The 24,994-nt window shown below is 27.8% G+C and overlaps 2 protein-coding genes across 4 annotated transcripts in view; one reads left to right on the top strand and one right to left on the bottom strand.

Annotated features, from left to right (window-relative positions):
- Positions 1-21,412, top strand: part of LOC135922935 (voltage-dependent L-type calcium channel subunit beta-4-like) — a 95,805-nt gene extending 74,393 nt beyond the window's left edge. For both annotated transcript variants that reach the window (XM_065457469.1, XM_065457471.1), the window contains exons 8-12: positions 8,602-8,741; positions 17,678-17,799; positions 17,859-18,010; positions 18,111-18,206; positions 20,029-21,412. In XM_065457469.1, coding sequence (XP_065313541.1) covers positions 8,602-8,741; positions 17,678-17,799; positions 17,859-18,010; positions 18,111-18,206; positions 20,029-20,499 — 981 coding nt within the window. In that variant the 3' untranslated portion in view covers positions 20,500-21,412. The remainder of the gene's footprint in view (positions 1-8,601; positions 8,742-17,677; positions 17,800-17,858; positions 18,011-18,110; positions 18,207-20,028) is intronic.
- Positions 21,413-23,617: 2,205 nt separating this feature from the next.
- On the bottom strand, positions 23,618-24,953 carry LOC135932016 (PRKR-interacting protein 1-like). Of its 2 annotated transcripts, none has more exons than XM_065469354.1 (5): positions 24,854-24,953; positions 24,733-24,811; positions 24,587-24,687; positions 24,464-24,549; positions 23,618-23,967 (listed from the first exon to the last, which is right to left on the bottom strand). In XM_065469354.1, exons 1-5 carry the CDS (start codon positions 24,905-24,907, stop codon positions 23,901-23,903), a joined length of 387 nt encoding a protein of 128 aa, XP_065325426.1. In that variant the 5' UTR covers positions 24,908-24,953; the 3' UTR covers positions 23,618-23,900. The 2 variants fall into 2 exon arrangements, with proteins under 2 accessions (XP_065325426.1, XP_065325425.1); XM_065469353.1 differs by lacking the exon at positions 23,618-23,967 and adding an exon at positions 24,000-24,426.
- Positions 24,954-24,994: the final 41 nt, after the last annotated feature.

Here is a 24,994-nt window from a genome sequence, read left to right as displayed (position 1 = left end):
TGAGTCCGAAAGGTTAGTATTAAGTTAAAAAAGAAATATATATATAAAAAAATTAATCAGGTCATCTTAACATTCCACCCTTTAAGAAATGAACTCCACTCAGGTTCTTCTTGTATGTGAATCTTATAAGTTCATGATATAATCTTGATATCGCGCAGGCAACGTTTTATGTCTATTCGGCCTCGAAACGTCAGCTAGACGATCATTATCTTGGTCGATGACATTTCTCCTTTTGTATAATGTAATCGTTGGTGAAGTGTTGTTTGGAATGTTTGGTTCAGTGGTAACTCTTTTTTTAAGTTGGTTTACGTGCCTCCTTAATACGCCATTTTTCGTGTGAATTTGATATAGCATGTTACTTTTTCTTTTAACTATAACGCCTTCATCCCATTTATTTACTCCAAAACTTTTGTACCAAATTTTTTCTCTAATATCCATAGTTCTTGGTAAAGCTGTAAGCAAAATTGTGTCGTTGTCTTTTTTAAACTTTAATAAATCCCAATTAGTTCTCATATCATGATTAAACATAAGTTTTCTTGGTGGAATACCAGTCTTACTATTAGGCGTGTTCCTGTAGTTGAATAAAAAGTTTTAAAGAGCGATATCTATATTGTTTTGCTCCATACACTATTTCATGTGTGATTTGAAAGTTCTTACCATCCTTTCAACTTGCCCATTTGACTGTTGATGATGGGCTGAAGTCTGAAAGTGATGTATATCATGGTCTCTACAAAATTTTTTGAAGAGTTGACTTGTAAAGTTTGAGCCATTATCAGAAACTATTTGTTCTGGAATACCAAATAAGCTAATTGTTTTCATCAATTCTTTTATTGTGAATTCCCCGGTTATTGATTTCATCGGCGTGATTATAGGAAACTTACTTTACGCATCTACTATAAGCAACCAGTATTTGTTAAAAAATGGCCCAGCGTAGTCAATGTGTATTCTTTCGAATGGCTTCGTCGTTAACATCCAAGGATGCTCTGTGTTAATGGGATTATCGGCCCAAATGTTACATGATTTGCATTCTTTTATGTTATCAATATATTTGTTAATTCCAGGCCACCAAAGGTATTCTTTAGCTAAATGTTTGGTTTTGCCGGCACCCAAGTGTCCTTCGTGTAAATGTTGTAGTATTGATTTTCTAAAAATTTTCTATGATGATTTTATTTTCTTTAAATAGACAATTTCCCATAATTCATAATTCCATTACCATATTGTTATACGTTTTATTTTTTATCGTGTCACCGTTTCTAATGTCATTTATTATTTCCAATAATTCTCTGTCGTTAGAAGTTTCTTTTTCGATCATTTTAAAGTTTATTGGTACATCCCATAAATCATTATTTTCTTTTATATCATCCACAATGTGTATTTCTTCTTCTGAGGGTGTTAATGGCAATCTGGACAAACAATCTGGTACCGTGTTGTGTTTACCCGCTCTATGTCTTATTTCGAAGTCGTAAGCACAATGTTCCACTTCTGCAATCTCATCGACATGGATGAGTTCTTCTAAACCTTTGGAAAAAATGTAGATCAAAGGCTTGTGATCGGTGATGATTGAAAATTTTGTTCCAATTAGATGTTCTTGAAATCTTTTCATTGCAAAAATAATCGCTAAATCCTCGCGTTCGATGTTAGTGTAATTTCTTTCGGATTGAGGCAAACGCTATCGGCTTTTCTTTGCCGTCCCCTTCTATGTGAAATAAAATAGCTCCTAAACCGCGTTTAGACGCATCAGCGGCTATACATATGGATAAATAAGGATTGAAAAAGATCAATGTAGGAGGTTGACTGATTAAAGTTTTTAATTTTTTATAGCATTCTTGATGTTCGGTATCCCAAGACCATTTATCTTTGTTGATTATTTTATACAGTGGATCTGCCAGATCCGCTAAATTGTTTAAAAATTTACGGTAATAGCTCGCCATGCCTAAGAAAAGTAGATAGTTCTTCTGAATTTTTTGGTTCCGGCATGTCTATAATTGCTTTGATTTTATCATCGTTAGGATGTATACCATGTTTGTCTATGTCGTGTCCCAAAAATGGTATTTTATCTTGCAGGAATAAACTTTTGTCGAAATTGGGGGTTAATCCATATTTGACGATCTTTTCGAATACTTTTTTTATGTTCTCCAAGTGTATCTCATCATTATCACCTGTAATTAACAAGTCGTCTATGTAGAATATAACATCTTTTAAATCTTCGAAAACCTGTTCTGTTGAAATATGGCTGAAGATTTTTTTAGTTCGAACGGAAGTCTCGTGAACCTGAAGTACCCTTTATGGGTGGATATAGTAAGCAAATCTCTAGAGTCCTTGTGAATGAATTTGCAGGAAGGCTTGCTTGAAATCAATTTTGCTGATTTTTTTGCCTCTAGCTAATTTGGCGATCAAATCGTTAATTCTAGGTATGGGGTATTTGAAATTTTCAAGCGGTGGGTTAACTGTGTCTTTAAAATCGGCGCACAGCCTAAGACTCCCATTATTTTTAAAAACTGGTGTGAATGGACTTGCCCACCTGACGTCTTTTACCAGCTCGATGATCTTGTTTTCCAGCCAGGAATTTAATTCTTTAGTTATAATATCTATTCTAGAATAAGGTACCCTTCTCGGTGGTATAATTTTTGGCTTCGCATTTGATTTTAGTCGTAATCTAACTTGAGTTTTCATGACTGGTTCATTATTTGATTTTGACTTGCAATTGGATATCAACTCCGCCAAATCGTCTTTATGCTTTCAAGTATATTTTTAAAATATTTTAACCATGATCTTCCTAGTAAAGGCATCTTGTTACTGTTTACGATTAATGCATCTAAAATTTGAGAATTCCCTTCGTATTCTACATTCACTCGCGTTGTGCCTATCACTTGTATCGTCTTGCCGTCGTAACCTGATAACTGTATGTTGACTTCGTAATGTTTTTTATGCCTGTTTTCTCAATCATATACTTTGGTAGACCCTTATCTACTTGTAGTGAAGTTAAGACGTTATTAATTTGATGTTCACCATATATGCATCATCTTTAATATTTTGAACTTCGTTTTCTACGTTATTTATATCAATATTTAATAAATTATAATCTTTCTTATTGTTTGATATGATTTTGTCGCCTTCGATCTCTTCCATATTAACTATATTGATTTTATTTAAATAAGGCGCTTGATGTCTAGCATTATGAGTCATGTAATTTTTATTGTCACGATCGTAAATTGTTGATGCACTTTGGATCTATTATAACCTCTAAAATTTTGAAACGGTTGTCTGTTGTCAAATCTGTTGTGGTATTTTAAATCATTAAAAGGCTTGTAATTATTATAATATCCATAATTGTTATTATTAGATCTATTATTATTGTTAGATATTGTGTCGTGATTATTGAAAGGAATATAAAAAGTTTCCCATCTATTTTGATCATGAAATCTGTCATAGTTTCGTCTTGGAAAATGATGGTTGTTAAATCTTTGGTTGCCATAATATGGTCGAGTCTGCCATGGTTGTCTAAACTGATGTTTGTAATTATTATCATAATGTCTGTTGCTCTCAGTATATGGCATCATCTGGGTATTGTCTTATCTAGTATTAGTTGATTTTTGTTCGTAAACTTTCTTATCTTGTCTTACTCCCTCCAAATGTTTAGATCAGAGTGTGTGTTGTCTTTGATAACAATCTTATTTATAGATGTTTCAATGTCAGTTTCGTCTAACTCTTTGCCTATCTTTATAATGTCATCTAAAATGAGTATATCTTTAATTCTATATTTAATTTCCTTAGATAAGCTTGATACCTTTATTTTTTCTAAAACCCTGTCATATCCGATAAAGTTGCAGTTCATATTGAGCTGACAAATACGGGTGACCCCAATCTAAAAAACTTTCACTCTCTTTTTGAATCGCTGCATTGAATTCACTAATTTTTGTGTTTCGAATCTTGGCAGGCTGTAATAATCTAAGTTTGTTGATAAGTGTCGACGATTTCTTGAGATCGGATTCAGTGCATATCGATTGTAGTTTAGAAAATATGTCATCTGGTAAATTATGTGGTAAGGTCGTGGCGTTATCGTCATCTGTGCTGTTATTATTTTTAAAAATAAGTTCAATTTTAGTTAAATATGTATCAATGTTTCCTATATATTTTGGAAATTCGCATTTATATAATATAGTATCATTAGAAACAGTGGGTTTTTTTATCGTCCACCATATTTAATTAATTGTAAAAAAAAAATTTTTTTTTCTTATTTATTTATTTTATTTTAGAAATGTGAAATAATTAATATGAAATTAATCTTTATATTTTAATAAAATTTTAATTTACAAAAAAGATAGAAAAACAAATTTAAGAAAGTATTTTAAAATTTTATTTATTCAATTAACTAAAAATGCAATAATTTTCATGCATATATAGCTTGTAAAAATTAATTTATATAAAACGAAAATAATAATTTATATAAAACGAAAATAATAATTTATATAAACGAAAAATTAATTTAAATCAAATTTTTAAGTTAATACTATAAAATGAATCCGCAAGGTTAGTATTAAGTTAACAACAAAAAAGAAATATATATATAAATTAATCAGGTCATCTTAACACATTCATCATTTTTGGGTTTTGAAATTTTTATATGATTTTTTTTTTGTTGAAAATTCATAATATAAGGTAGAGACTAAATTGTTTTTTAAATATATAAAGTTAATTATCATTTATCAGTATCTACAACTAGTATATCTAACTTGTACGTAATATATTTCATTTAGTAAAATGGGCATAATATATTTATGATTAATCAATACATTTTATATTTTATTAAGGCATTTAATATAAAATAATAAAATTATTTTGTCAAATATATAAGTTTAATTAAATTTAAAAAATCTTGATCATTTAGCTTAAAATTCAATGAATTTAATTTAGTTATAATCCCATTAATTGAACTAAGGATAATTATTCAAAATTGATTGTCAAATTATTCTGCTCAAATATAAAAGTTTAACTGAAATAAGATTTATTTATAAGATTTGTACAAATTTTTCATAACCATTTCTCTTACATTGTACTCTATATCGATAAATTATTTTCAACATTGTAGTGTTGTTAAATTAATTGGCAATATTTAAATAGTTACCGGTTACATTTTCTGAAATTATAACTAGTTACTTTTGAAATAATACTAATAACTGTAGCTAGTTTTATTTTTGGATTGTAACGATAAAAATAACTCGTTATATTTCAAGTTACTTTTAAAATATTTATATATAGTTAAATAAATTTGATGTCAAAAAATAAATTTTTTTGAATATCCCGTTTTAAGATCAGAATTGAAATTGAAACTCATTGTTTTCATGGTCCCAAATTTAGAATTATTGTTTATTAAATATAATGTCTCACTCAATACTAGTCTCTCCTCTAGAACGTTTGTTCGGTCTAGATAACTATATTTTTGGAGGGAAACGAGCACATTCTTTAGACACCAATTTTGTAAATAGCCTATCAATAAAAATTTATTAAGCCCAAATTCTTATGAAAGATAATTATTATATTGATAATTTTTTTCAGTAAATTAATTGTATCTTCATCAAAAGAATTCATTAAAATTTTTTGTAAAGGGCTACGTCCAAAAGATTAAAAAATTGAATTCCAAAATTTTCTAGTTAGTTATATTTTGCATAAAAATAACTGTAACTAGTTGCATTTTTAGAATGTAACGAATAAAGTAAGTAATTTTAATATTTATAATCTTATTGAAAGATTGTATAATTATGTAATAATCGTTTCTTATTATTAATGATGATCATAAAATATCTGGAAATAATTCTATATATATAGAAATGGGGTTGATAAAAAACCCCATTCGGGCCGATTTTTAAAAACGGCTCAAGTTTGGGCAAATAGAGGTCCAAACCTTTCCAATGAGCAAAATCTCCAGACTTGCATAATATTATTTTAGCTAAAATCTTAATCATGTCGTTTTTAAAAATCGAATAATGATAAGTAAAATTTCAAAATTATATAATAAAATAGAGTTACGCTGTTGTGAGATATATTTCTTACCTGCCAATATTATTTGAGATTTAAATTTTATAAAACATTTCTTCTCTTCTACCTTTGATATCTACTCTGTAGCATTCCACAAGCATATTGCTTCATTATATTTTTTTAAATATGAGGCCTAAGGATCTGAATGAACCTTCTAATAATTATCGCCTCACATCTTCTATTGGGTCGATGCCATTGAAGGATGATATTACGTGAGCAAATTCGTTGTCCATTTGACAATTATTATATTATTATTTTTGTAATCAAAGCTACCTCTCCTTTTTTTCTTGAGATCACATCATTTCAAACTGCAACTTTTTAGGCGGTTGGATCGTATGGTACTATAACTATTTCTTTAAGATTTAACGATAGAGGCATAAAGGAGAAAAAATTATCAGTGTGAATATTATAATCTCAAAATGAGGTATTTTTTGAACTAACCGAAGAAATATATCTATGGTGTTTGTGTTTTTATAATTAATGTATACACTTTAAAATTGTAAATAATTTCGGAGACTCCTGCAAGGGTAAATTTTTTATACCCATTATTTCAGTGTATTCTAACCTTTGAATGGTATCAAAAATTCGTCAATACAAATATTCTCCTCCATTTCAATTTTTTTCATATTGGTTTGAATTCATCTGTTGTGCCCTTTGGAATTATATTTATATTATCCTATTGAGATGCAAATATTTCCTTGTTTGAAACATTTTCTCGACATTGTATCGGTTCCAGAAGGAAATTTGAATTCCTGAGACCATTATTGATGATATTATGAAACCGTTAACCTTAAGTAAATGAATGAAAAATATCATTTTTAGCGGTTTCAAAGATTGGCCAGTTTTTTAAAGCAAAATAGATTTGATTGCTCAATTTTATATAGTTGGAGGGAATAATTTTTTTTTAGAAAATGTATTAAATGATTCAATATTTAGTAATACCCAATTACTATTGAGATTAGAAATACTAGGACCTTCATATTAAGTTCTATGTGGAGTGATGTGTAGGTGAATCGATATCCATAATATCATTAGGATGATTAAAATTATCCTCACTATCATCAATACCTGCTTCCGAAATATCACCTTCAATCATTATTTATAGAAAAAAATATATAAATTCAATGGTAATAAAATTATTTATTAAATTTTCAAAGTGTTAATTTGGGCTCATAATTTTAAAATTATAGAAATTTAAAAAACGTATAAATTCATGTTTGACATACATGAAATAAACATTTTTCAGAAGTTTTAATAATAATATCTAAATAAGAAGTAATATCAAGAAATTTAAAAGAAATCGAAGCGGAAATTTAGTCATAAGTTAACTGATAATTAAATAGATACAAAAGCACATATTTTTTTACTTATTAATAAACGATTGAATTTATTATTTATTTATTTCATAAATGTCATTAAATCATTGATCGGGTTTAAACGATAAAATATAACATGCAATATGATGTCAAATTAGCTCACAGGATTTAAGAGGTTGATAAAAGAAAAATAGAGTTTTTTTAAAAAAAATTTCAGCTCGACCCAGATTTTTTTTAAAATATATCATTTATTTTTAATTTTTATAACTAATAATGGCGATTTAAAATACCGGCCCTGGTATTTTTTTAAAAAATTTTTTTAGGCCCGATCCGGGTATATTAAAAAAATTAAAATAAGGCCCGGTCCTTTTACCCGGACTTAGGGTCTGACCTCCAGGTCTGATTTTTTTATGAATGAATTGAGCTCAATGATGTCGATTTATATTATATTTTTTTACCTGTATATTATGAAATAATAGTGAAATAAAAATTTTAAGGATAAAGAAGAGAAATAATAATTTTTATTTTGAAGCTAAGCGGGTTACGCCTAAAACGAAAGAAAAGTAAAATGTTTGAGTTTAGAATAGTAAAAATATCTCAGGCTAAAAATTAGAATTAAATGTTAAATGATAAATCATATGCACAGCAATAAAATTTCTCAAAATTAAATGACTATATTAAATATAGCGCTTCTGCAGAATTTTTGCTTGGCCTAGGAATTATATAAAAAAACATGCCTTTCTCTAATTTTGAAAATAGCTTATTTTTATAGTCAAATAAAAATTTATTAAGTAAATTTATATAAAAAAAATCTTATAAAATTTTTTTTAAAAAACTCCGGATCGGGCCTGAAAATATAAAACCTGTGGCGAAAAAAATCCGAGCCTAGCCATGCAAATGGTACTTCTGCAGGTCTCTGATTTATATATTTTTTTCGGTTTAAGGAAATATTATAATGTAGTATATTTCATTCAGTACAATTATTTAGTTAGTTTCATTTAAATTCCTTTGATTAAAATTTGAAATTGACATAATTATTTTGTATATGAAAAAAATTTATTAAAAATGATGAGTTATACAAATGATTAAAAAATAATTTGTAATATAACATGATACTTTTGAAATACTAATAACTAGCTAGTTACTTATCACACGTAACCTCTAATAACACTACAACATACTATTATCTTACTTAAAAATTTAATTATCTTTTTCATTTTTTTATATTTTGCTACCATATAACTCTTAGCCCGAAAATATACCTCCTTACGATGTAGTGCCTTCTATGAGACCCATAGTCCTAGTCGGTCCTTCGCTTAAAGGTTACGAAGTAACAGACATGATGCAAAAAGCTCTCTTCGATTATCTCAAAAAACGGTTTGAAGGAAGGTCAGAATTTTAAAGATGAATTTTTTCAAGGATTTATTTTAGTATGACTTGTTTAATTTTAATAATAATTAATGAAACTTACGATTAGCGATCATCGGGGAGGTGTGTAACTAGATAGAGGCATATGGGAGACTGGCCTCACCAATTGCCTTTCCCTTCAACGGAAAATAATTTTCAAAATCTTTAGAAGTTGATGTGTTTTAAAAATTATCACCATAGAGTTGTTCGACATTCTTTCTGACTCGGGAAATTTGTAATAATATTTATTTGGTTGGACAATGCAGAAAACATTGGGCCTGATGTATAGATATTCTCCACTGAGCACTTTGGTCACCAAAATGTTCTATGTAAATTTATCTTGTTTTTAGGAATTAAGGCCTCTACCGCGATGTCGCTCAAACTGTTAAACTATTCAGCTATGCTATCGTTTAACTATAAATTACGCATCGTTTCGATATCGCGCTTACAAAACGAGGCCTAGCAATCTCTTAATTTTTTACAATTCGATTGTAATTTCAGCAACTTATAACCTTTGCTTTCTTCAAATATCTAGAGGTATGACTACAATGATCATCATTAATGATCTAAGAAAATTGTGGAAGGACACCAGATCAATTAGCCATAAGTCGATCTACCATAGAGATTTATTACAGAAAATAAAAATACCTTGGGCCTATTCGAAATAGATAATGTCTAAAGTAACTAATTGAAAAAGGGATAGGATTCTACGAAAGATACCTTTTAAAATTAACCATCTCTCTTCAAAAATTAAGATACGATTTCAATTTAAAAGACAAGTTTCCATATCAACATGCACATACGCATGGCGGGATTATTAAATTTGGAAATATAGATTAATGCACAAAAATATTCTTTAGAATTATTGCATGTATATAAATTTACAAAGTGTTCATGAGAAAAAATATGGGTGTATTAAATGTGGAAAAATATAAGAAACGTTATAGATTTATAATGTGAAATTCGATCTTCTTTGGGATTAAGCTAATTTATCAATGATTTCATTTGTGCTTGGTGTCAACTCCCTATGTATATATAAAAGTTCTAAGCCATTTAATGTAAATGATATCTCGAATGTTTTATTTCAATTTAATACATAAAGAGACCTCTTTTACAACTAGTATTAATAATAATTAATTATACAAGGTATTATAATAATACTTCTATAAAATTATTTGTAGAAAGTATTTATATTTCTGGTTACTTACTAAAATTATCTTTATCACTAAATATACTGCAATCTAAATCGTTCCCATTGTTTGTTTGCATAGAGCCCTCTGGGGCTTTGTATTTGATATAATTCATATTCTTAACTTATTTCAAGTCTTTATTTAAGGCCACCATACATTATCTTGGACTAATAGTTTTGTGTTAGTCATACCCTGGTGGCCCATATATATAGAGGATAAATTATTTACTTGTATTTTAGGAATTACAGTTCTAAATCCTCATAATATACATCCTGCTTCTATCATGAGTTCATTTCGTCGATGTAAAAATGGTTCACATATTATTTTCGGCCAATCAGTTATTGATAATAATTAATGATACCAATAAAAGATTGTAATTCTTTGACTTCTTTGGTAACGGTGGGTTAAGATTGCGTTGACATTCATATTCGTTGTCGTATGTCCTCTTGACTGATCGTGTTACCGGCGCGTAGCCAGGAATTTTCTAGGGGGGGGGGGGGGTAATTTTTTATGTATGGAAATGATTTTTAGCATCAAATATTTATTAGAACTAATCTTCATATAAAATTTATTAGAACCAATCATATATAAATGATAATTTGAACACAAATAATAAAATATTGGAAAATACAAAATAGTAAAAGCGAATATATTACGATTAAAAAATATTATAGCTATATAAATCAGTATGTAAATTAAAATTAAATATAAAATTAAACATTTTATAATGATTTAAAAGCTTATTCAAAATATCTTCTTTGTGATTGCGCCAATTTTTTAATAATTTGTTTTGTGTTGAGGATTAGATCTCGATGAGTAAAGCTAATCTATTCAATCAAATTTAAGACATTATACTTTTGATAAAGGTTTTTATTCTCTGTAATAAATAAGAAGTGTTATATTTGTGCTTGTACTAATTGGTATCATTGTCACAATAATTTTAAAATATTTAGAAAACTTATATATTTTAAAGTATGCAATTCTTCCACTGCATTACTTTCAGAATTATCTTCAAAAATGAATCTTTAATACCATTTAAATTCTGTAATCAATTGGCTTCAGATACATTTATATACTCTGAATAAAATTTGCTAAATATTTAATTTTTCAATGTCAAGATTTGATATATTAGGGAGTTATGAGATATAGTATTTGTAAATTGGATAGAGCCATTTGATAAATCATAAATCATTCATTGATTTGAGTTTAAATTAAATCCAAGAAGTGGAATAAAAACGATTATTTTATAATGATCCTCAATTGAGTCCACGTTAATATTGGGACGATTTGTTTATCGGTAAAGTCGAAGCTTGTGAATCTAAAAATCATATGATTTCACTCTCAACAATCACATAGATATTGAGAAATTCCTGATCCATATTATCTCTTGGTTTCAAGTTGTATTTATAATTATCGATTTTCATAACTTCAGCCAAATCCATTTTTTTCAAATGCATAAAATTGTGTGTAATAAATAATTTTTAATACATTCCAATGAAAAAAATCGGTAGTCATATTATATCTAATAATGTATCAGCTTCAGATAAAATATGTGTTTCAGATGATTCTAATATTTCTCCGAGGGCATACATAATAGGCTTTTCTAGATCGAAAAAATGCTGTTACAGCTTGATGTCGAATTCATCTTGTTGGATATCTGAACATTTCATACACTAATTTTCTAATCATAGTTATTTGAAGAGATAAACTAAATAGAATTTCTTTTGGCTGATATATCCATCAGTGTTTAAGGTTTAAAAAATGTAAGAAAATAAATATTTTAAATAATTTTAACTTTCTCCTAATATTTAGAATAGAATATAACCTATTTGAAATGGAATTGCAATCCACAATTCATGAAGCCCTTTTATATTTTTTTTAAATTTCTTGCTATGGGGCGGACCTAATGTAATTCTGGGTAAAGAATATAGATCAATAACGTCGGAAGTCACCACAAATTCTTATAGATCCATCCTTTCTCTCAGTACATGTACAATTGAAGAAGCGATATATTTTATTTTTTCTAAAACTCTCGTTGTTGCAGTTCACTTTCTCATTATGTTTTTACACAAACGGTATCGGTCTACTTCTAAGGCATTGAAAATTTGGATTGCTTTTAAGTGTTAGGCTTAAAATCTTTTAGTAGCCCTAATTCCCTGTTTAAATAATATAAAATTCTTTTATTATCCCCCCGAACCTCATTAATTTTACCAATTCTTAATTTGGCCATCAAGAAAATACTAGCTATACATTGTATCGTATGACTGGCATTTCAAATAATATCATTAGCTTATTCTTTTCTACCATTCCCTTTACCGCAGAAATGAGATTTTATTCAAAATTTTTATTGAATTACCACATCTTTCATTAATGCATTATTCCAGGCTGGTACACACTGGGGAGCGGATAAGACAGCGGCATCGGGTTGCCATAATTAGATTATTTTAGGGATCGCCAAATTAGTTCTTATTTTGCACATTGTAATTGATAATTTAATTTTGATTTGTCTTAGTTTCTTTTTTAGGGTGGGTCAGTGGCGTATTCAGGATTTTCTTATAGGGGTGGGGGGGGGGGGGGAACTTTTGGGGGCTTCGCCCCCAAACCCCTTTTACCTGGCCTTCGGCCGGGTCTTATTCAGCTATTCTATTCAATTATTCATAATTTAATAATAATTATATTTCTATTTTTAACTATTATTTACTAATTCATGCTTATGGATAGGATATTACAAGCCTCTTTTTTATTATTTCAAGTTAGGTACATTATATTTAATAAAGTTTTTTTAAATGTAAAGGTTTTTTTAAATGTAAAGTTGAAATAAAGTGTAATGTCATTTTTTTTATAAAATTTGCTTTAAAAACTAGCCTCAGCTTAAATTCTCATTCAATATAAGTAGAATATAATTTTTTTATTGAAAATACTAATAGTAGTGTGTTTAAAATATTGACTAGAAAATAATTAAATTAACAAGTTTTTTTAACTTCTTATCAAATACAAGATTTTTAATTATTTCGTTTGTCGTTGGAACCAAATCTCTGTGTATATTTAACAGAGCTAACCCATTTAGCCGAGATTCAGTACTTCGTAAATATGTTTTCAACCTTCTCAAGTTGGAAAAAGTCCTTTCATTCGTACATGTTGTAATAGGCAAACATGCAAGAATATAAAACAACTTCGAAATATTAGGAAATTGAGCCAAGGTTTCTTTACACCGATTGAGCGCATCAATAGAATGCTCAGGTAAAATAGCTAAACGTATAAATATTTATACCACAATTCGAATTCACTGATTAAATTTATTTCAGTATCAATCACATAGGAATAAAATTTTTCTAAATATTTAATTTTACCAATAGTGGCATTAGAAAATGAAGAAGGATCTTTGGGTAATAAAACTTGAAGATTGCTAAAGACTTGTTTTTTATCTAAAACCCGTACTTTTATTTGCGATAAAAAAGTACCTAAGAATGGGATAAAAATGGATATTTTATAATATTCTTCAGTTGAGCCAATATTTATTTTCATCTCAATAATGGCCTAGGTGCTAGACGAGGTTTAATTAATCCTATATCATAAAATTTAGCCTTCGAGTCAACGAAAAATAATTTATTGATGCAACTAGCAGCAATGATAAACTCTGATTTATCAATTCAATTCAATATGATATCGCTGCTGACGACACATTACTTTTTTTCATGCTCAGCCTTATTTATAAATTATCGTTTGATTTCAATCTCTTTGACTAAATATTTTTCCATTTTATTAATATTTTTGAATAATATGTTGGAAAATTGATATTCAAATATTTGTAAATTTTGATTGGGGGAGGGGGGGGGGGGGGTAAAAATTTTATTAGCTTAAAATGATATTTATGAAAATAGTCAAATTTGCGATGGGGGGGGGGGGAATTTCCCCCATTGGGTACGCGCCTGGGGTGGGTATAGATAAATGTATCGAGCTGGGTGATTATAGCTAAATAAAATATTATTACATTTCAATGATAGTATAAAAATCAGAATTAGGAAATGGACATGCGTTCAATGTATCTATGAATATTATATAATTGATATTCTGTCATTCTAAACTTTCACGTCAGGGCTGTGAACCCTCGATATTTTACTCAACCCTAATATTTTTTAAATTTTGGGTTTAGGGTTATAGAATTTTTTATTTAAAAAAATATATTAAAAATACCATGTATAAATAAATTTTTATTGGATATACAAAATATAATATTATAAATATTGTCATTTAAAGATAATTATTTTTTTTTATTTCAAAATAAAAATATTTTTTGTGAAAATCATTTTTCATGTAATCATTTTTATTATATTTTATGTAAAGATTTTACCAGCATATTTTGTATTTTTTTTATAATTTTAATATATATTTTATAAATATTTATTGTTGTTTGTCGGATTATTAAATTCAAAGTAAAACGAAAGAAAGGTACATAATCACAAGGTTATTTTATTAAATACAAGTTGTAATGCACTGAGTTAGGCATAAACATTAATATTTTTATTTTAACATTAAGATTTTGGAAGATATCATGATAATTCGCTTATAAAATTCAAAAAATCAAATAGAATATATTTTTTAAATTGTATTGTATTATTATAATTATGATAATAAATTTTTTTTATGATGAATGCTAAATATGGTAAAATAAATTTCAAAAAACTGATATTTCTGTTATTTTTATTTAATTTTATAAGTCTCTTTTTTCTGAACTGGGTCAATTAAATCAATCACTTTACAACCCGATCACCTCAGATTTTGTTAAAATTTGGTATAAGTTAATGAAGTGATGTAATTGACAAAATTAAAACATTATCTCTCTAACTCTACTTGAACCAGAGATCTAGGGTCTCAAAGTGGCCCTGCTTTGTCATTTTTCATAAAAAAAGGTTTTTTAAAATAGGGATAACTTTAATATTAGATGTACTATATATATCTATCATGGCTCATTTTATATTATAGCCTTGAGTAAACCCTTCCACGTATTTTAAATAAAATTAATTTTTAACTTATAGATATTTTTTAAATTGCGGTCAAAAATTTGTAATTAATTTTTTTTAAATGTTAGTATAAATTTTTTTTCCCAAATTTAGATATTTTGTAAAGAGTACCAAGAACTGTTCATATAAAAATTTTCAGAGTGGTAAAAAAAATAAGTAAGAAAAATGCTTAAAATAGAAATTCCGCTAGATGGCGTTAATAAATTAGAATAAAACTTAATTTTTGAAAATATAAGTCAATCAATCTACTTTTTATTTATATACCATAATATAATATTTGTTAAATAAAATCGCATTTTAGCACAAAAATAAAATTTCCGCTAGATAGTGCAAGTAATTTTAAAAAATAGCTAATTATGATTTAAATTAATTATCGATTTATCGATTCATTTTCCCAATAAATTTATCGATTTTTATAATTAATTAATACTACAAATTTGAATATCATGATATATAAAAATCCTTCATATAAAAAAACATTTATCAAAGAAGAGATTGCAGTAAGTTGCTGGATGACCTAATTTGCCAAAATCAATATTGGCGATTATATCTGTGTTGCATGCCGCTTAACTTTATATAAATATAAAAAGGAGGGCATTTCAATTTACCAGGAAAACAATACCAAATTCAAATGAATTTTTAAAATCCACCATAGAAGTAGAAAATGATACTCCAATTAATAACGATAACGAACAACTTCCTATATCTTTCTTCGAATCCTTAAATTCAACGTTATTAAATATTGGACAATCTCCAATTTAAAAAAGAGATTAAAAGAAAAGTAATATCCTAAGCAAAAACTTGCAAGAATTTCAAAGGGTTTAGGAAAAATTCTTCAACCAGCGATGGAGATAAATAATAGCAACGCCAGTGATGGAGATAATAGCAATGATTTGATAATTCAAAATATGAAAAATAGTTATGTATGCTCCAATTCGGAGGATTATCAATTCTTATCTAAAACACAGAAGTATCTATTATTAACTACATTACCTCCGAATTGGAGCATACATAACTATTTTGAATTATCAAATGGTTGCTATTATTTATCTCCATCGCTGGTTGAAGAATTTTCTATACCCTTTGAAATTCTTGCAAGCTTTTGCTTAGTACATTACTTTTCTTTTACTCTTTTTTAATGGAGATTGTCCAATATCTAATAACGTTGAATTTTAGGATTCGACGAAAGATATAGGGAGTTGTGCATTCTCGTTATTAATTTAAGTATCATTTTCTAATTCTATCGTGAATTTTAAGAATTCATATAAAGTTGTACCGGTATTGTTTTCTTGGTAAATTGGAATGCCCTCCTTTTTATATTTATATAAAGTTAAGCGGCATGTAACATAGATATAATCGCTAATATTGATTTTGGCTAATTCTGTCATCCAGCGACTTACTGTAATCTCTTCTTTGATAAATGTTTATTTATATTAGAAGGATTTTTACATATGATACTCAAATTTAAATAGTATTTATTAATTTTAAAAATCGATAAATTTATTGGGAAAATGAATCGATAAATCGATAATTAATTTAAATCATAATTAGCTATTTTTTAAAATTACTTGCGCTATCTAGCGTAAATTTTATTTTTGTGCCATAATTCGATTTTTTTCAACAAATATTATATTATAGTATTTAGATTGACTTATATTTTCAAAAATTAAGTTTTAAGCTATTTAAAATTATTACCGCCATCTAGCGGAATTTATATTTAAGCATTGTTGCTACTTAACCATTTTTTACCACTCTGAAAATTTTTATATGAACAGTTCTTGGGGTACTCTTTACAAAATATCAGAAATTTGGAAAAAAAATTTATACCAACATTCAAAAAATTAATTACAAATTTATGACTGCAATTTAAAAAAATTTATAAATTAAATATTAATTTTATTTACAATACGTAGAAGAGTTTACTTACGGCTATGAAATGAGCCATTTAAAAAATCATTTTTTTCGAAAAATGACCAAGCAGGGCCACTTTGAGACCCTATACCTCCGGTTCTAGTAGAGTTAAGGGGCTAATATTATGGATTCGTCAATTACAACACTTCATTAACTTGCATATCAAATTTTAGCAAAATCTGAGATGGTCGGGTTATAAAGTGATTTATTTGATATAGAATGACCCAACTTCTAGTCCTCCAATCGGGTAGTGTTGTTAAACGGCTCGATTTCAGCCGATTTTTAAAAACGGCTAACTCAATATTTTAGCCAGAAAACTATTGTCTAAACCTCGAGATTTCGTTAATAGATGTTCAAACCTGTGTTCCGCCTATGAGCAAAATCTAAAGGCTTGCATAATAATTTTCCTAATAAAATATTGATTTAGCCGTTTTTAAAAATCGGCTTAAAATGAGCCGTTTAACAACACTACAATCGGGGTTGAAGATTCACTGAACCACAACTCGTTTTTAGAAGAAATGTTTACAGCCACAGTTTCATATATCCGATTTGAATGTTTTCACCCCCAAATAAGAAACAAGTTAATAAAGAAAACCTTATCAATACTATAAGAAATCCAATTTCTGAATGTTTTGCTTTTTCGTTTTCTATTAAAAACTTTTCTTAAAAGATTTTATTATATAATTAACTTTGATTTTGGGAAATAAGTAATCTTGATTGCAGAGCCTCTTATTTTAATATGCGCCATATATTCCCAAAGTAGTATTTAATATAATGTTTTCATATTTATTCGTAGAATTATAATAACGAGAGTTAGTGTGGATATATCATTGGCTAAACGTTCCGTTTTAAATAATCCTTCCAAAAGGGCTATTATCGACAGAACATCATCGGCCAACAAAACTTCTACAACATTAGGTAATCAAAATTAAGTTATAATAAAAATTATTTTCCAAATTGTAATTTATTGAAACAAGCCGAAATTCAAGCGGAAATCGAACGTATATTTGAACTAGCGCGAAATTTACAGTTAGTAGTTCTAGATTGTGATACAATTAATCATCCCTCTCAATTAGCGAAAACATCATTGGCTCCTATCATTGTATATGTTAAAATATCTTCCCAAAAAGTTAAAATTTTAAATTCATTCATAACCTAAAAAAATATCAGATTATTTAATTATGCATTCGTCTTAGTGTATAAAACATAGAATTTTATTTTTTTTATAGGTATTAACTCGCCTCATTAAATCTCGGGGAAAATCGCAATCGCGAAACTTAAACGTTCAATTAGTTACTGCCGAGAAACTTTCTCAATGTTCTACGGTAATATGCTGCTAACATTTCGTATAAATAATATAACATAATTGTCAGGAATATGCAGTATTAGAGGTCTGCAATGGGCAGGTGGAGAAGTATTTCAATTTGGGTGAGATACATTCTTAAGTATCATAAAAAATATACAAAATACATCCAAACTATAAAAAAAAATGGAGGACCTTTTTTTAAAAAAAGGGAAGAAATTTGGTTCTACACTCAACAAACTCATTAGTTAACATACCCTGGATAATTAGCTTCATGAAAAACTTTTATACGAGCATTTAATTATGAAACTCAGTCCTATCCTACTAAGCTCTGGGTAATATATGAAGCTTTTAATTGACCTGAAGTTAATGCGATTTTAACCAATGAACCTTATTTCTAGCTTTAGATAGATGGGGTCCTTTGTGAGAGCGGGTTTTTGCTAATGTTTTTAAGAAGGTTTTCAACAAGTTCCATAATCTTTTAAAGTGTTTAAAACGAATTGTAAAAAATAATTTATTTTCTAAGAAGATATATTTATTTCACTCTAAAGTTTTTGCCATTGCAATTGATAAGTAGTAATGGCTGTTAGATTTGACAAACCTATTTAATACAGAATATAAGTAGTATTAGAAAATAAATATCATTTATTGTCTAAAAAATTAGGATTTTAATCTAAAGTAATATGGTTATAACGTGATAACCATGATAGTTATATGGTGATTGTCAGACTAAAGCCTTATTGGTTAAAAAAGGAATAAGTGATGGTGTGAATGTCTATATTTAAGGTTCACCTCATAGTGAATTGGAGAAGTAAATATCAATAAGTTATAGGCCTCTGCGAATTGTGCCCAGGCCAAGATCAACTAATTTGGAGATGAAATGGCAAACTATTTTCTGCAAAGGAGAAAAAATAAACAAGTCTCATTAATTGTAACTAATTATATATATATATTAAAAGAAAAATTTAATCCTAAAAACTTAATAAGTCTCACCCTTTAATATCAACATAATGCTTATAAAGAGTGAGTAGCATGTCAGAGGGGTATGGGGAAGGGGGAGGGTGGCGAATCTTTTTTATAAAAATTTTATTGTTTTTTGAAATCAATAATTTGGTTGATATTAGATAACTAGTATGATTATATGGGAGTAAATTATGAAATTAGTTTTTTTAAAAAAACACATTCTCATACAATTGCAAATTTTTCTAAGCAAATCTAAATAAAAACTCTTTGCATATGCAGTGTAGTTATAACATAATTTTCAGGAATATGGAGTATTAGAGGTCTTTAATGGGTGGGTTTTTAGCCAAAAGCCCTCCTACTCGTTGTTTTGAAATTTATTTAACCCGCCCTCCCTCTCACTTATAGTTTTTTTTAAAATAATTTACACGCCCGCCTGCCCATTTATCTATATTGTTTAACCCGCCAGCCTGTCTAATGTTTAGAAATTATTTTAATGGCTGGTTGGCTCTTTATTTATTTATTTATTTAAATGTATTTTTAATTAAACATATATAATATGCAATATTATAAAATAAAACTATTATTTTTAATAAATTGAAGTCTGTTCTGCTCATATCTACTAAAAAATATTAAAAATTTGCCCGCCCATTTTAAAAATTTTTTTAACCCGTCCGACACCCATCCAATATTGAAAATATTTTATAAGGCCAACCCGACCATGCCCATTCAAAGTATGGGCGAGTGGGCTATATACCTGCCCAATGCAGACCTCTATTCTGTATTGTCGGTTATTATTGTAATTATCTTTTTTGTAATTAGTATTTCACCTGAAGAAATAGGAATATAATTTAATTAGCTTTTTAAAACAATTTCACTTGTAGGAAATGTTTGACGTGATCCTAGAAGAGAATCAATTGGAGGAAGCTTGCGAGCACTTGTCAGAAGTTCTCGAATCATACTGGCGAGCCACTCACCCACTCTCCTCACACAATCTCTCTGTCATCGAGCCCGCAAACGAACCATCCGCTTCGCGCCTTTTTAACAGACTATCTCTTCTTTCGCGCACTTCTTCTTCCCGCGCTTCCTTTCGCCCCCGCCGATCTTTTAATGCATCCGCTTCAGCCAGAGTGACCGGCGGACGTCGCCTACCCGAACCGCGTGAGTTCGACCGAAGTGAGCGTTCTAGAAGGAGCGCGCGCGCGGAACTCGTTACCACCAGCGCCAGTCACGATTTTGATCAATCCCCTATAACCGAAAAGGCTTCCACTGCTGCAAGGAATCAAGTATGTGAGGAATCTTCATCTTCTTCGTCGGGAGTCGGAGAAGTAGACACCTACCAAAATCGCCACTGATTATTCGCCGTATACATACTATTTTTCATTAGAAGAGAATTGTTGATTTTTAGGCCACACGCTACGTTTTTTATCATATATAATGTATATCGGAATTTTCGCTTCAAATATTGTCATTAGAAAGTAGTTTAATTATATATTCATAATTTACGATAATATTTTGGAAGCATGAAAAAGATTGTTTTGATGTAAAAAGAAATTGAGACATTGTATTACGATTAACTTTTTTACTTTTGTAAAAAAAAATACGATGATTCTTTTAGGTACAAGATAATGTTTATCATTTCTGCCCCCCCCCTCCTCCCCCATTTAACGTTATTTATGTTTTGTGATAACGAAATAAAATACACAATACTGAGACCTCAATAATTTTGTTTGGCGATCAAATTTACCTTCGTGCTAATTATTAAGAGAATTATTTTTTTAAATATCTTATCTTCACGTAATGATGAAACATTTTTATAGCATAATTCTTCCAAATTATATGTATATTATTACATTTTAATCATGATATTATATAAAATGTCCTTTTACTAAAGCGTTGAATTATCATGTTTAATTACTTTCCATAGATTTTTTACAACAATCAATGTTTTTATGACTAGAATATCATTTAAATAATATTATTACTGCATTTTTTAAGGGGTATATTATTATTTTATATTAACCTATCAATATTTAAAATATAATACATACCCATTATAAAGGCCATATAATATTCTGATATTTTATTATAAATATACATTATCTAACACAAGTCTCAGAATCTATGCATCGATCAAGTTTAGAAATAATATTCATCTAATTATATCAACATAATTATTTTCAGATGATTTTAATAGTTGATTTTGAATTGTTATAATATTATATTCATCTTAAAACCCTTTAATTTCTTAGGAGATATTTTAAAATTAAATTTAATTCCTTTTATTAGAAGCTCTATTTCGAAATGATAGTGTGTCAATATTATAATTTAAAAATCGCGAAGTTATTCCATTTTTTAATAATAAAATGTGAACGCTATTATTAGATGTATTGCCCGTTATTTATTTATGTTTATAAAAAATATGTTATTCATTATATATGAAACTTTATTTAATAAAAATTGAAATTGTAAAAAAATAATATAGTTATAGAGGGCTTTAAGATTAGTGGAAAAAAGTTTGAAGAAAAAAAATTTCTGAGAAAATGCTTAAGAATATAAACAGAGTTGTTAACGCTCTTTTTTAAAGGTAGCTAGCTCCCGCTCTTACCTCTCAAAAGGAGCTGGCTCGCGCTCCGCTACTATATTTTTAAAAGGAGCTAGCTCCCGCTTCAAGTAATGGAGTGTCATTCCATAGCCGCTCCTTTGATTTTCATTTTTTTTTAGAAAGTACACGAAACAAAATCATATTTTTTTATCAAAAATGTTTTATTTATATTAAATGATATATCAAAATATTTTTAATCTTTTATTATTTTAAAAGTAATAAATTTGAATCCAACAAACATCCACGCTTCTCCCCTAAAACATGTTTAGCAATACTAACCAGGTGCTCAGCAGGAGCACTAGAAGGAAGAGGGTTTTATATTTTATAAAAATATTTTTTAATTCAGGAAATATATCAAAAATAGTAATTTTGATATCATTTTTTAAAAAATTTTTGTCCAATATATTATCTTCCTGGTGATCAATTGCATGGAATCCAAAAAAATCTTCCAAATCATTGCAGGGTTCCCGTGAACTAGTAGCGATTGCATCAGAAATTTGTTTCCTTGATTAATTAATTTAGTTCCATATTTTGTGCATTTTTTATCCATTCCCAATTTAATTTGAATGCAGAATGGAAAATAGCAGCAATGATATTTTCATCATTATAAACATTTGAAATTCTGCTATAAAGTTATTTAAATAGATAATTTATTTTTTATTGCGATTTCTTCCTCTAAGATGTCTGGATCCGTAATATCAAGAATATTAATATAATATGACTTACAAGATTTTCCAAGAAATTGAAAAACCTGATGTTTAATATATTATCTGATTAGATGAAAAACCAATATAAAACTCGGCTCAACATTTAATGTTGCATAAATTTAAATAAAATAAAATTTCACTTTTATTGATTTAAAAAATAATTTAATTTATCCATTAAATTTAAAAGAGTGGTGGAGCGGCGCTCCTCCCCTCCAGCCCTAAAAGGAGCTAATTCCCGCTCCAACAACTCTTAATATAAACATCGAAAAAAAATATGTAGAAATAAAAATCTTTTGAAAATATTACTACTTATGGTAATATTTTAAGTCAAGAATTAAGGTTATATTTTTAATTTTGCATGAAAAATTCAGTAAAAATTTTAGATGATAGAACAAGGCCGGCTTAGCACCCAGTGCGCCATTTTGATTTATAGGTTAATGATGTTTACTACCAAGTGAATGTATGGAAATATTCTAAATACCAACCTAATTTGCTAAATACCGACAAAAAATTATTAAAATGTAATAAGATCCTTATTATTTAATATATTATAACGGAAACGTGGTCGAGTCTGGCCTCCTATACATCTCCCCAAGGATGGAACCACCAAGTTAGATTAAGAAAAAGACATGACCCCGGGATTCGAACCCATGACTATGGGATAAGTAAGCAAATGCCGACTAGGCCACAGAGGCTTTTCAAAAATCACGATTTTTCAAATATATGTTATAAATATATTTGGTAGTGCCTATCCAAATGAAAAATAAACAAAATATAAATTTGATAGGTAGTACCTTAAGGTAATAAGCATCATTAACCATAATTATACTACAAGACTATATAATAATTTCTTGATTAATATATATTACAATTTTATTAATTTATATAAATTTACTAATAAATTTAAATAGTAACTGTTAATCATTTAATGATAGCTAGGAGCTTTACATTTAGGCCACTATAAAAAAAATCAGTAATTAATAGCATAGAAAAATTAGAAATTGTTAGGAGGATAATTATAGATTTTAAGGTTATAAATTTATAAAAATCAAATAAGATATATTAACAGCATATAAAAAATCAAAATATCTTTTATATTTATGATTATAAGAGGTTTCTAAAAAAAATAGATAAAAAATGTATTAAAAATGGTCATGGAAAAATATAAAATGTTCACAAAAAAAAATCAAAAAGTATTACATAATTATAACATGTTCATAAAAATAAATTTATAAATTGTGAAAATAATCAAAAATGTAATAAAAATAGGAATAGTGGTGAATGTTAGTGAAATAAATATCCCAGAAATTGATTCTGTTTATATTTTAGAATTATCAGGAGCAGGGGTGAAAGCTGGTTCAATAAATATATTAGAAGTTGATAGTTCATATTCTAAGGTCAGGAGAATTGGTGAATGTTGGTTTAATATCTCAAAAGTTGATTGTCAACAGTTATCATATGTAGTAGCAAAGGTGGATTGAATAGATATCCCAAAAATCGATTGCATTATCCTATGATCATTATTATAAACCAATAATATTTGTAGTGAGTAATCCCATAATAATAATCAAGAATATATAAACCCATATGATCAATAATCATATGTGATGGCAGATTTACATGGTGTTGAACAAGTCTAGGTATAACCACAAAAATATTTTAGAGAATTTATCAGACAATTCTAACTGTTTTTTTACTAAACAAACCAAACCATTATTATTTTTATTTATTTAATTATATTTTTTATAATAAATTAAATGTCAACAAAGGAATAAAACATGTTTATTTAAATAATACAATGAATTTCTCATTGAGATGGAGTTTTTATATGATGTAATTCATTGTTAGGAAATTTATCTGATTCATTATCTTGCTGAAAATGTACTATGTTTTCAGTTGATATTAATCTGATTTCTTTGATATGATTTATGTTTTTTTTTCTTTCTTTAATTTTTGCTTTTAATTTTAGCCTAAGAAAAAGTATATATTAATTAGAAATATACAAACCTTTTGGCCCTTTTTTTTGTCCTTTTTGTTTCTTTTTCCTTATTTATTTTTTCTAAATTTTCCTGAAACTCTTTTTCTTTTGTTTCCTTAATAATTTATTATAATGCATAATAGTTTAAAAACCTTTTTAATTTGATTTTTCATTATATCTTCTCTAATCATATCTCGTTTTCTTAAGTTTCTATATAAATGAAATTCCGCACTTCCTGCACCTGCACTTGAGCCTATAGAATTATATAATAAAACCGATTTTAAAATTAAATATAGACCCATTACGTTCCTAACATATTCTGGTGGTTGTGGTGGCTTTCTGTCTTTACTAGGTTCAGGAATATGAACAGGTTTGTCCTAAACGAACATATAAAAACTTTTTTAATAAAAACTATAAACTATATTTTTCATCAATTTTTCCAAATTAATTCTCTGTTTTGTTTTTATAGACATCGTTGAAATATACTAATTTTTGAAAAAACAGACGATTGACATCCTGTAACAAATTAGGACATATTTGAAATATTTTTTTGATCAGAT

This window comes from Gordionus sp. m RMFG-2023, chromosome 1 (assembly GCF_954871325.1).
Source record: "Gordionus sp. m RMFG-2023 chromosome 1, tfGorSpeb1-WG-v2, whole genome shotgun sequence".
Lineage (NCBI taxonomy): Eukaryota > Metazoa > Nematomorpha > Gordioida > Chordodea > Parachordodidae > Gordionus > Gordionus sp. m RMFG-2023.
Note: the sequence above shows the minus strand (reverse complement) of the source record. Positions and strands in the feature narration are given on the sequence as shown.

Excerpts from the sequence above, each read along its gene's own strand:
- LOC135932016 (XM_065469353.1), bottom strand. The coding sequence starts at position 24,907 with ATGTCTATAAAAACAAAACAGAGAATTAATTTGGAAAAATTGATGAAA. Across the intron at positions 24,688-24,732 it reads ATATGTTAGGAACGTAATGG|GCTCAAGTGCAGGTGCAGGA; the intron begins GTCTATATTTAA and ends ATAATTCTATAG. Across the intron at positions 24,427-24,463 it reads ACAAAAAAAAGGGCCAAAAG|GCTAAAATTAAAAGCAAAAA; the intron begins GTTTGTATATTT and ends ACTTTTTCTTAG.